Source organism: Salvelinus alpinus, chromosome 11 (genome assembly GCF_045679555.1).
Source record: "Salvelinus alpinus chromosome 11, SLU_Salpinus.1, whole genome shotgun sequence".
Taxonomy (NCBI): Eukaryota; Metazoa; Chordata; class Actinopteri; order Salmoniformes; family Salmonidae; genus Salvelinus; species Salvelinus alpinus.
The window spans coordinates 27,921,408-27,934,032 of record NC_092096.1 but is presented as its reverse complement, the minus strand read 5'-3'; the positions used below and the strand labels follow the sequence as shown (position 1 = coordinate 27,934,032).

General features: G+C 43.9%; 1 protein-coding gene across 6 annotated transcripts in view; it reads left to right on the top strand.

The window, feature by feature from the left end:
• Nucleotides 1–12,625, top strand: part of LOC139533827 (ankyrin repeat and sterile alpha motif domain-containing protein 1B-like) — a 330,155-nt gene that overhangs the window by 164,562 nt on the left and 152,968 nt on the right. For all 6 annotated transcript variants that reach the window (XM_071332244.1, XM_071332241.1, XM_071332242.1 and 3 more), the window contains exon 12: nucleotides 3,181–3,334. In XM_071332244.1, coding sequence (XP_071188345.1) covers nucleotides 3,181–3,334 — 154 coding nt within the window. The remainder of the gene's footprint in view (nucleotides 1–3,180; nucleotides 3,335–12,625) is intronic.

Sequence of the window (12,625 nt, the reverse complement as noted above, 5' to 3'; positions counted from 1 at the left end):
TCTGTTCCCTTCCTGTGGCAGACACACAAGTTCCTCTGTGTCCTATCTCTCCACAGATAAAGAGAGAGAGAGCGAGGGAGGAGAGAGGGAAAGAGAGGAAGTGTGTGTTTAAGACAGCGTCTTGTTTGTGTTTGGACATGGAGCTCATTGCGTGAACCTACTCAACCTTCTCACCCCCTACACCAGGAAGTGGAGGTGGGATCAACTATTAACAGGTAACACAAACTGCCTTAGCACCTCTGAGTTGACTTGGTATGCAGATGGTGGTGTGGCGTCTCTGGTGCGCTGGCCTTTTACACACTTTCTGATTGAGTGGGAGTCTGGAGAGGTGGGGACTGGGGGACTAAAGTGTCTGAGGTAGTAGAGAATGGCTCTCGCTTTGAGTTGAACGACTTTTACCTATTTAGATAGGAGAACAAATAGAACAAAATTGTGTTTGAGAGAAAGACAGGGAGACAGAAAGAGAGGGAGGAAATCCCTGCTTCAAACCCACTGTAGCATACTTCCTTCCCTTCCTCTGAACCAGCCCTTTTCTCTAACTCATTTTCCACCCTCCTTTCCTCGGGATTCAGTAAAACTGTTGTAGTTACTCCGAAGTAAGTTGGCGTGTATCCACTAGGCTTTCATCTTTTTCTCTCTCTTTCTCTGGTTCTCTCGGTTCATCGCTGCGTTGCTCTCCTCTGTTTTATTGTCTCCGTAGTAAGTTTGGAGTTCCTCCACTGCCTCTCTCCCTGAGATAGCTGGGTGGAAGGGAGAGAGGGAGAGAAGGAGGGAGAGGCTGGTGTGCTGGGGTGTTCTTTACACAGGCAGACGAGTAAACTTGAGGGATGAAGAGAATAATAAAAATAAGAGAATAAAAAGCCAGAGAATGGGATATTGGTTTGTAGATTTATGCAAAAAAGTCTGTTTCAGAGAGGGAGAGAGAGAGAGAGAAAGAGAGAGAACGTGAAATAAGAACCGACAGAGTGGAGAAAAGTGATGAAAGGGATATTGTGACAGGGAGGGAACATGATGTACATTAGGAAGTCAGAAAGGATAGAGAATGAGAAGAGAGAAAGATGGTTTGATGTGGAGGATAAAGACAGAGGCATTCCTGTCTTCTCCCTCCGGACCACTGCATCCAGAGATGGGTTGCACAAAGAACCCAAGTTGTCTAATAAGTCCCAGAAGGAGAACCCATGATAGCTCCAGAGAAAGGCTGCGTCCCAATTGGCACCCTGTTTCCTTTATAGTGCACTACTTTTGACCAGGGCACATGCATTAGGGCTCCAGTCAAAAGTAGAGCCCTATATAGGTAATAGGATGCCATTTGGGACACAGTCTCTCTTGGGTTCTTCGTCTATCAGAAAATCCCAGTATAAAGGGTGTTGGCTGTTACTGATAAGGGGACTCAATTCGCAGGGCCACAGTTTTTGTCTCAAGTTTTTTATGGAGTGTAATTACTTCTGATGACTGTAAGCATATTGACGTGAAATGTTAACGCATACCATACTATTACTGTTTGAAACCACGTGTGACTTCACTGGCTGGTACTTTACATGGGCTAGAGTAAAGTGACTCAAATTCAATAGACCTGTTGGTATTTTATGTATGTGTGGTTGTGTCTGTGCAACACGTGTGTGTGTGTGTATGTGTCTGTGCAACACGTGGGTGTGTGTGTGGTTGTGTGTCTGTGCAACACGTGGGTGTGTGTGTGGTTGTGTGTCTGTGCAACACGTGGGTGTGTGTGTGGTTGTGTGTCTGTGCAACACGTGGGTGTGTGAGAAAAGGAGCACACAGACACACACACAGAGGTTTTATATTAGTGTAATACGACACATTGAGTAGTGAACGTGTGTGTGTGTGTGTACACCAGACAGATTATCTAGGGAGTGATCATTCAATCAAAGACTATGATTAATCTTCTCTGCATGCTCTCAGTGCGTGATTGATGGCCCAGTGGTGTCTGGGTAATGTAGTAGACAATGAGGTCGGAGAGGAGGGGGGAGTCGATAGCGTGCAGGGGAAATTAACACACCAGGGGTGAGTCATGGACAACACCACGCCCCCATCGCCACGACGGTACCACGGCAACCAAATATGGTGGGGTGACCCGGGCGACGTCTCAGTAATGATGATTGAGTGGTGCATTATGGGAAACACAGACATCTATTGCCCATGCGTCTCTGGTGAGAAATGTCTGTCTTTCCTGCGCCCTCCATTGCTCACTGTTGTGTTTTCATTTGGCGTGGGTGCACATATGCCATATAGACATTTAGTTCCAAGGGTTTTTCTGTCAACCCGCTGGGTCTCAACCTTTTCATACTGTCACAGGAATAGAACAACATGAAACTGGTTGCACACAGGACATCAGCCAATTTGGCTCAGTTGCAATGGAGTCATGGAGGGATGATCTCATGGTTTCTTCTATTTTGACTTGAAGGGAGCAACATGCTATTTTTCTCAGAAACCACACTTAAGGCCTTCGTGCTGTCTGGTTTTGCCCTATGTCATGTGACGGGCCGGAGGCCTCAGCGAGGGTGATGGTTATCTCCTCTCAGTAGTAGAGGGGGACCCTGGGATATGTGGTCTCCAGTCTTTCTACTATATCAACATCTGGTTACACAGGGTTATAAAAAAAGAGAGAAGAGTAACACATACTGTCACACTTTTGCCTAATAGCTTATTTTTTTGTTGCTAAATCTGTGTATTTCTGTGTATTTTCCATGTTGTTTCTCTCGGTCATTGCTTATTTTTTTGTTGCAAAATCGGTGTATTTCAGTGTGTTTTTTGTGTTTTCCTCTATCTGGTTGTGCCTGTGCTTATTAAATCAATCGCAGTACAATCAACTCCTTAGATTCAGCAGGGGGAGCAGGCCTGAACAGTGTTTGAATTGAACCGTGTCCTTGAGGTGGATGAGTTATGATGATGGGTTGTTTGTGTGATCTGATGGTACCAAGGGCAGTAAACAAACATTGTTGATCCAACGTTCAAGGTTATACATTGGCCGTGCTTGTCAATGTACATACACACAAATATTCTGTTGTTTCCCACAACATTCTCACTGTGTTCCTCCCTCTCTCACGCTCTCTCTCTCTCTTTCTCTCCCTCCCTCCCTCTCTCACGCTCTCTCTCTCTCTTTCTCTCCCTCCCTCCCTCTCTCACGCTCTCTCTCTTTCTCTCCCTCCCTCCCCTTATCAGGACTCGAAGCGTTCGGCGGAGATCGTACCATCGCCCTCCCTTGACGTGTTCTTACCGGAGGATGAGGACAATCCATATGAGTCCGTCACCACCGCCGTGACCCGCAAACCCTGCTCGCTGGACATCGGCCTCTTCAACGCCTGCCCCCTCAACGGTAAGGGCACACCCAAACCACCTGTTCAACAACCTCTGTATACTACATTCACCTCCGTCACCGTTGTCAGTACCGGCACTACTGTAGATTTTGAATATATACTACCGGTCAAAAGTTTTAGAAAACCTACTTATTCAAGGGTTCCTCTTTATTTTTACTATTTTCTACATTGTAGAATAATAGTGAAGACATAAACTATGAAATAACACATGGAATCATGTAGTCAACGAAAAAGTTGACAACAAATAGCCACCCTTTGCCTTGATGACAGCTTTGCACACTCTTGGCATTCTGAACCAGCTTCATGAGGTAGTCACCTGGAATGCATTTCAATTAACAGGTGTGCCTTGTTAATTTGTGGAATTTCTTTACGACTTAATGCGTTTGAGCCAATCAGTTGTGTTGTGACAAGGTAGGGGTGGTATACAGAAGTTAGCCCTGTTTGGTAAAAGACCTTGTCTATATTATTGCAAGAACAGCTCAAAAAAGCAAAGGGAAACGACAGTCCATCATTACTTTAAGACATGAAAGTCAGTCAATCCAGAAAATGTCAAGAACTTTGAAAGTTTCTTCAAGTGCAGTCGCAAAAACCATCAAGCGCTATGATGAAACTGGCTCTAATGCGGATCGCCACAGGAAAGGAAGACCCAGAGTTACCTCTGCTGCAGAGGATAAGTTAATTAGAGTTAACAGCCTCAGAAATTGCAGCCCAAAGAAATGCTTCATAGAGTTCCATATGTGTAATTGCATATTTTTGATGTCTTCACTATTATTCTACAATGTAGAAATAAAGAAAAACCCTGGAATGAGTAGGTGTGTCAAAACGTTTGACCGGTACTGTATATAATGATGTAATTACAGGAACAACGATGGTCAGCTCCGTAACTACAGTCACCTCCGTTACCATCGGCCACACCGTCACAGTCGTAGGTGTTGAAATTGTAGAATGAAGTAAAAACAGTGTCCAGGACAGTGGGGAGTCACTACCGTAACCGCAGTTACCCCCGTCACTGCTGTCTGCACCCTCACAGCTATTGGATGTGAATAAAAGAGATATGGACTCACTGATGTTTCATACTGTAGGATATCTGGAGATTAAGATAGCCCAAACTGTCACGCAGTCACCACTCAGCAGCAGGTCCACATACCTAGTCCACAGACCTAGTCCACATACTCGTTGTCATTGATACCATATCCGCCCTGTCAGTGTGTGATCCGATTTTTGCCGAGGGCATAGAACTCCATAGAACTCCTTAGAACGAGGGCATAGAACTCCTTTCAGAACCCGTCGCAGCACAGTGCCCAGCGTTCTCATTTTACTCTCTACCAATACCATGGTGGGCTACACCACGGGTTGTCCTGGCAACTGTGCCTCTACCACACTCCCAGGTGGTGAGTCAGCGGTGGGTTGTCATGGTAACTGTGGTTGAATCACTCCTGGTGAGAGTTAGGCTGTTTGGTTGGTTGGTTGGTTTTTGGTTGGATTTTGCTGTGTGATTGACTTCTAATGGGTGAAGGAAACTTATGCAGTTGTATACATCTCTGGTGTGTGTGGAGCTTCTACATGTCAGTCTACAAGGACAGTCACTCTGAGTCACTCCTTCACACACACACACACACACACACACACACACACACACACACACACACACACACACACACACACACACACACACACACACACACACACACACACACACACACACACAGACTTCAGAGGTGAGATTTCTCCAGGGGTCAGCTCCGGATAAGTGCTAACTAAACTAATCAGAGGAGGGCTGGGGGGAATCAGGGATTCCTGCATTTAGCCCAATCACTCAGATCTGTAATGAGACATGACTGTGAGCCACTCACACGCTCTCTTTTCTGGAGAGAGAAAAGAAACAAGAAAGGACAGAGGAAAAAAGTGTGAGAGAGACATGGAGAGAATGCGAGAGATAAAGAGAAGGAGCGACCGAAAGAGTGCGAGAGAGACATGGAACAAGGAGAAGAGCCCAGTCTGGGGCTGAACATTTCCCCGGTATTTTACAAATGATCCATCCCAAGAATAAATCACTTTTCTCCCGGATAACCCTGTTTTTCCTGACAAAATTGAAAGCGTATAAAGCACATCAATATGTCTGGAATTGATTAGAGCTTGAAAATTCTAACCTGATGCTACCTGAGCCTGATAAGCCATACATTAAAGACATTTTATGAACCATACATTAAAGAGATTTTATGAACCATACATTAAAGAGATTTTATGAACCATACATTAAAGACATTTTATGATCCCAAGCACCAAAAAACTCGAATGATTGTGCCGTTATCCAAGACATAGCCTATGATATACAGTATAGGCTACCGCACATTTCGCACGACAGAAAAACAAAGCCCTTAGATGTAGCTAGCTACAGTGCATTCGGAAAGTACTCAGACCCCTTGACTTTGTCCACATTTTGTTACGTTACAGCTTTATTCTAAAATGTATTACATTGAAAACAGGTTTACAATTGAAAATAGGTTTTTAGAAATGTTTGCAAATGTATGAAACATAAAAAACATACCTTATTTACATAAGTATTCAGACCCTTTGCTATGAGACTCGAAACTGAGCTCAGGTGCATCCTGTTTCCATTGACCATCCTTGAGATGTTTCTACAACTTGATTGTAGTTCACCTGTGGTAAATTCAATTGATTGGATATGGTTTGGAAAGGCACACACCTGTCTATATAAGGTCCCACAGTTGACAGTGCATGTCAGAGCATAAAATCCAAGCCATGAGATCGAAGGAATTGTCGGACTACCCCGGCCAAACCCGGGCCACACTATGGGACTCCCAATCACGGCCGGATGTGATGCTGCCTGGATTTGAACCAGGTACTGCAGTGATGCCTCTTGCACTGAGATGCAGTGTCTTAGACCACTGCGCCACTCGGGAGCCCAATTACAGCTGAGTCTTTCTGGGTAAGTCTATAAGAGCTTTCCACACCTGGATTGTGCAATATTTACCTATTATTCTTTAAAAAATTCTTCAAGTTCTGTCATTGGTTGTTGATCATTGCTAGACAATCATTTTTAGATCTTGCCGTAGATTTTCTAGTAGATTATTGGACAGGATTATCTATTTTGGATGCAATTTGAATGGAATTGATGGAGAGAGAGAGAGAGAGCTCACATGCACTCTGATTTAAAGCAATGATATTCGAGTGATAGGCTGTTTCAAACAAAACAATCATCTTTACAAATTAAAAAATAAGGTGACCTCCGAAAGCCAGATGGAGATGTGTAAATTAGACACGCATTCAGTCTTTATATTACTGTAGCATAGACTATGTTGCAGGAAATGTAGGCCTATCTGTCACAAGATAAAAAGTTACCATGATGAGATGAAACATGCATTGTAAACTGCGCTCCGTACTGAGATGTGCTGTCTGTCCCCAGTCTGAGCGTTGATGATTGATCATGCAGATAGCAGAGAGAAGGCTGCAGAGAAGACAGATTTAGACATTGCATATCATTTAATAGTTCCATTTCATGTCATGCTGTTCATAGAAATAATTTATTATAATATACCGTTTGCTCGCAGTTATTTATCCTGAGAAAAGAGAGTGCAGTAAATCTCAGTAACCCGGTTCCCAGTATTCAACCCTAGCCCAGTCGCATGCTGTCCTATACTGTAGAGTTAGCTGGCAGCGCAACAGGCAGATCTATCTCCTTACTGTCTGTTACGGCAGACCTACCTGGGTGGGGCATAGGAACTTAGGGACGACTTAGGAATGACATAGGGACTACTAACTTGTCCTCAGAGATGATGACTAAGTCAGTAGCGTCCACCAAAAATTACCATGCTGTCTCACAGTATGCATTATGTCATAGCCTTGCAGTTTCCCCTGTCAGTGTATCTACTTAAATGTACTCTTCAATCTCTCCCTCTCTCTCTCTCTCTCTCTTTCTCCCTCTCTCCCTCCCTCGCGCGCTCGCTCTCTCGCTCTCTCTCGCTCTCTCTCGCTCTCTCTCTCCCCCTCTCTCTCCCCCTCTCTTTCTCTCCCTCACAATGTAAGATCACCTCAAACAGCTCGTTCACAGCCACTGTGTCTCTGTGTGTGCTGCAGAAGCACATAGGCTACACATACTGCATAATTAAACCTCTTCAGCACGACAGGAAACGTCAATGGGGGGAAGACACAGCACAGTAGCAATCTGTCCCCATGCAGTTACATTTAGCAAACAGCTAGAATAGTAAGGGACTCTTATATATTGTATAATGTAACAGCGAATAAAGGAGCCCACAGACAGGGATATTATGGGTCTTTTGAAAGCAGGGTGTCTTAATATAATGGTGATGAGGCTTCGAGGCCTGCAATCACGTACAGGGCAGGAGACAGACGGCTAGCTATCACCGCTAAGTGGTTAGCGGTAATAGCTATCGACTCCCAGGGTAAATACATGGGCTACTGCAGTCACACACATACACACACACACACCAAATATACACAGACAGGCATACACACACACACACACACACACACACACACACACACACACACACACACCAGAAAATACTTCTTGACACACACAAACTTTCACTTTCAATTGACCCTCCCACAGCATCTACCCTTCCCTTCCTCCGATCCAATGCTTCCACTCTTCTCTTCTCCCCCCTCCTTTATCCTCCTTCCCTTCTTTCCCTGAGGCTAAAGCCAAGATGTCGTTCTGTTCCAGTCCATTTCCCCCCGTGATGAAGCTCTGGAGGTGACATTTGGGTAATGTGCTCAGACTAACCAACGACAACACGAAATAAGAAGCACAACTAACTCTCCAGGCTCTGCCATTAGAACAGTCATGCCCCATTGAGTATGGGCAAGGGGGGCAAGGAGAGGTGGGGTGTGGGAGGAATCGTGAGGCATACACACACGTTACACACACACACACACTTTCACTCCTCCCTCCCTCCCGCGCTCTGTGATTTTCCCCGCCACTTGTTGGCAGCCATTTTGTTTGAATCATTAATGAGGAGTGGTGAACTGCTCATGAATATTCACATGTAATTGACCAACCACCTGTGTTCATGCATACAGAATCAACACCATATCTCTCTAGAGTCAGAGGCTGGGGTTGTGGAATAGTACCAAGATGGATATTATTATCAGTATGGCAAGGCTGAACACAGTCAAATTATCATGAGACCAAACGGTAGGAGACAGATGGTACAATATGCTTTTCATATCAAGAGGGCAGACTAGGTTTGAACACAGCCTATACAATATTACTATGCTAATAACTATGCTTCTACTGAGCAAAAAATATCAACTCAAAACCTTGAAGTACCTAAGGTATACTTGGATCGGAGTTGAAGGATTTATGACAGTCAGCTGTTTGATCATAAGTTGATTAGTTGAAGCAGTTGTTGTTACTTAGTGCAAGGCTGGAACAAAACCATACACACCCCGTGGGTCTCCAGCAATTGTTCAAGGATTTTTTTTAAAGAACATCAAAATTGTTGGGATAAAGCCTCTGCAAAGCTTTAGCTCAAGGCTTATTCCTTCAGCGGCAGATCCTGGCTTGAAACTTTGTTTTTGTTTACTTGGTTACTCACAAGAAAACTTCCATAGTCAGATAATAACCATCAAATGAAATAGTTTTCGATAGCTATGGTGCGGTATCACTAGGGCAAGATAGCACATCTCTGAAATGGTTTTAGATTGCTCTGATAGTGGCATTGAGCTGAAAGTTGTGAAAGTTCTGTGCCTATTGATCCACAGACAGCTGAACATCAAATGACTAGAATCACCCCCTCCAAATTATGGGCTGTTAGAATTGCACATGATTTCATGTTCGTAAACACTCTTTCAGATCTGAGGCCCAGAAGTTTCATAGGTTAAAGTTCAAGTGTGGACACCGATAAAGACAGAGAAAAGAGTGTGTTAGCGTTTTGTCAGGTGCCCAGTTGTGGTGCAAGCTTTTGTGTTGCTGTGTCGTGTCAAGCTGTGTTAGGATAGTTCCAGTGAGAGGGGGTTTCGCTCTCTGGAAGCCCAGTTTGGATGCTCTTTCCCTGGGTGTGAAGTATCTGGGCTCCCCCTCTCCTCCTGTCCGGTTGGAGGTTCTCAAGCCTATTCCGTGTGTTTGTGTGTGTGTGTTTGTGTGTGTGTGTATTTCTGTGTGTGTACCATAGCTGTTTCAAAGTAGCATGTTGTTTTGTTGCACATTCGACACTAAATGACAATCCTGTATGAGATGTAGCGTTGAGAGGCAGACCTGTAATTGGTGCATTCTGCGACACAGTAGTGGGAGCTTAACTGTAATTGGTTAATGGGGTATGGCATTGGAAGCATGTGAGCTGTACAGCTGTACACACACGCATTATCCCAAACACGCGCATAAACCCAAACAAACACACACATACTGTATATACACACACACACACACCCTATATAGCCCCAGGATAATATCCCATCAGTACATACTGTACATACACACACACACCCTATATAGCCCCAGGATAATATCCCACCAGTACATACTGTACATACACACACACACCCTATATAGCCCCAGGATAATATCCCACCAGTACATACTGTACATACACACACACACCCTATATAGCCCCAGGATAATATCCCACCAGTACATACTGTACATACACACACACCCCCTATATAGCCCCAGGATAATATCCCACCAGTACATACTGTACAGCAGGGATCATCAACTAGATTCAGCCACGTGCATATTTTTTCTTGAGCGGATGGTCGAGGGGCCGGAACATAATTATAAATAATTTGTAGACTGCAAGAAGCCCAAACAGATATCATATTTGACTAAAACATAATAATTTCAAAACTTGCTTATATTTGTATACAATCACATATATCTCCCTATTATGCGTGGGAATACTGTGTAACATATTTCCTAAATTAAAATCACTATGAGCTGATTTGCTGGTCTTTTTACAGTCTTTTATGTCCAACAAGTAACATTTTGCTCATAAATCTTGGGGGGGCAAATAAAATCACCCGCGGGCCGAATTCGGCCCCCAGTTGGGGTACCCTGCTGTACTGCATGCCTGCATTAACTAGCTGTACAGCTGGTCTGGCCTATGAACACAGACTGGTCTGTCTGTGCTGCTAACACACAGACTGTCTTTGTAACACACACACACACACACACACACCCTCTCACCAATCATCAGTGCTGACAGGCTTATTTACTCTACAGAAAAATACCATATCTGTCTATATTTATACCTCTGATTGCCCCTCTCTATCTCTCTCTGTCTCCCCCTTTCTCTGTCTCCCCCTATCTCTGTCTCTTTTCCTATCTTCTCTCTCATACAAACACTTTCTTCCTCCCTCTCGTTCCTCTCTCTGCTGTATCTCTCTATCTTATATAGCCCGCTCTTTCTCTACCTCTCGCTACATCTCCCATCAACTACCTCCCTCAGACTGTCTTTGTAACACACACACACCCTCACGTCAATCATCAGTGCTGACAGGCTTATTTACTCTACAAAAAAATAGAAAATACCATATCTGTCTATATTTATCCCTATGATCGCCCTCTGTCTGTTTATCTCTGTCTCTCTACCTATTATCTTCTCATACAAACACTTTCTTCCTCCCAGATAGGTTTGGATTGTATACTGTATGTACCAGGGGTATTCAACACTTACCATACGATGTCCAGAGCCTACTGGTTTTCTGTTCTACCTGATACATGAATTGCACCTACCTGGTGTCCCTGTTTTACATCAGTCCCTGATTAGAGGGGAACAACGAAAAACTGTCTTCGATGTCTAGATTTGAGTTTTTCAATACCGTCAATACTATTGAAACAATTTCTTATAATTTTTTGAATACATTTCAATATAAACTCAGCAAAAAAAGAAACGTCCCTTTTTCAGGACACTGTCTTTCAAAGATAATTCGTAAAAATCAAAATAACCACGAGGAGGAGATGCACTGCAGTACTTAATGCAGCTGGTGGCCACACCAGATACTGACTGTTACTTTTGATATTGATCCCCCCTTTGTTCAGGGACACATTAGTCCATTTCTGTTAGTCACATGTCTGTGGAACTTGTTCAGTTTATGTCTCAGTTGTTGAATCTTGTTATGTTCATACAAATATTTACACATGTTAAGTTTGCTGAAAAAAATGCAGTTGACAGTGAGAGGATGTTTCTTTTTTTGCTGAGTTTATATTTTAATAATAAGCATTTCACTACACCCACAATAACATCTGCTAAATATGTGTATGCGACCAATAAAATGTTATTTGATGTTATAGATTTGTCGCTACTTTTTAAGTAAATACCTGCAGTCAACTTGTGCAATACGTTAGGACATGGCTCTACAACCCTGTTGATGGAGCGCTGCCCTCCTGTAGGTTTTCACTCCAACCCCAGTTGTAACTGACCTGATTCAGGTTATCAACCAGTTCATTATTATCTGCTCTAGATTAGAGTTGGAGTTAAAACCTACAGGACTGTAACTCTCCAGGAACAGGGTTGGAGTTAAAACCTACAGGACTGTAGCTCTACAGGAACAGGGTTGGAGTTAAAACCTACAGGACTGTAACTCTCCAGGAACAGGGTTGGAGTTAAAACCTACAGGACTGTAACTCTCCAGGAACAGGGTTGGAGTTATAACCTACAGGACTGTAGCTCTACAGGAACAGGGTTGGAGTTAAAACCTACAGGACTGTAACTCTCCAGGAACAGGGTTGGAGTTAAAACCTACAGGACTGTAGCTCTCCAGAAACAGGGTTGGAGTTAAAACCTACAGGACTGTAGCTCTCCAGGAACAGGGTTGGAGTTAAAACCTACAGGACTGTAGCTCTCCAGAAACAGGGTTGGAGTTAAAACCTACAGGACTGTAACTCTCCAGGAACAGGGTTGGAGTTATAACCTACAGGACTGTAGCTCTACAGGAACAGGGTTGGAGTTATAACCTACAGGACTGTAGCTCTACAGGAACAGGGTTGGAGTTAAAACCTACAGGACTGTAACTCTCCAGGAACAGGGTTGGAGTTATAACCTACAGGACTGTAGCTCTACAGGAACAGGGTTGGAGTTAAAACCTACAGGACTGTAACTCTCCAGGAACAGGGTTGGAGTTAAAACCTACAGGACTGTAGCTCTCCAGAAACAGGGTTGGAGTGAAAACCTACAGGACTGTAGCTCTCCAGGAACAGGGTTGGAGTTAAAACCTACAGGACTGTAGCTCTCCAGAAACAGGGTTGGAGTTAAAACCTACAGGACTGTAACTCTCCAGGAACAGGGTTGGAGTTATAACCTACAGGA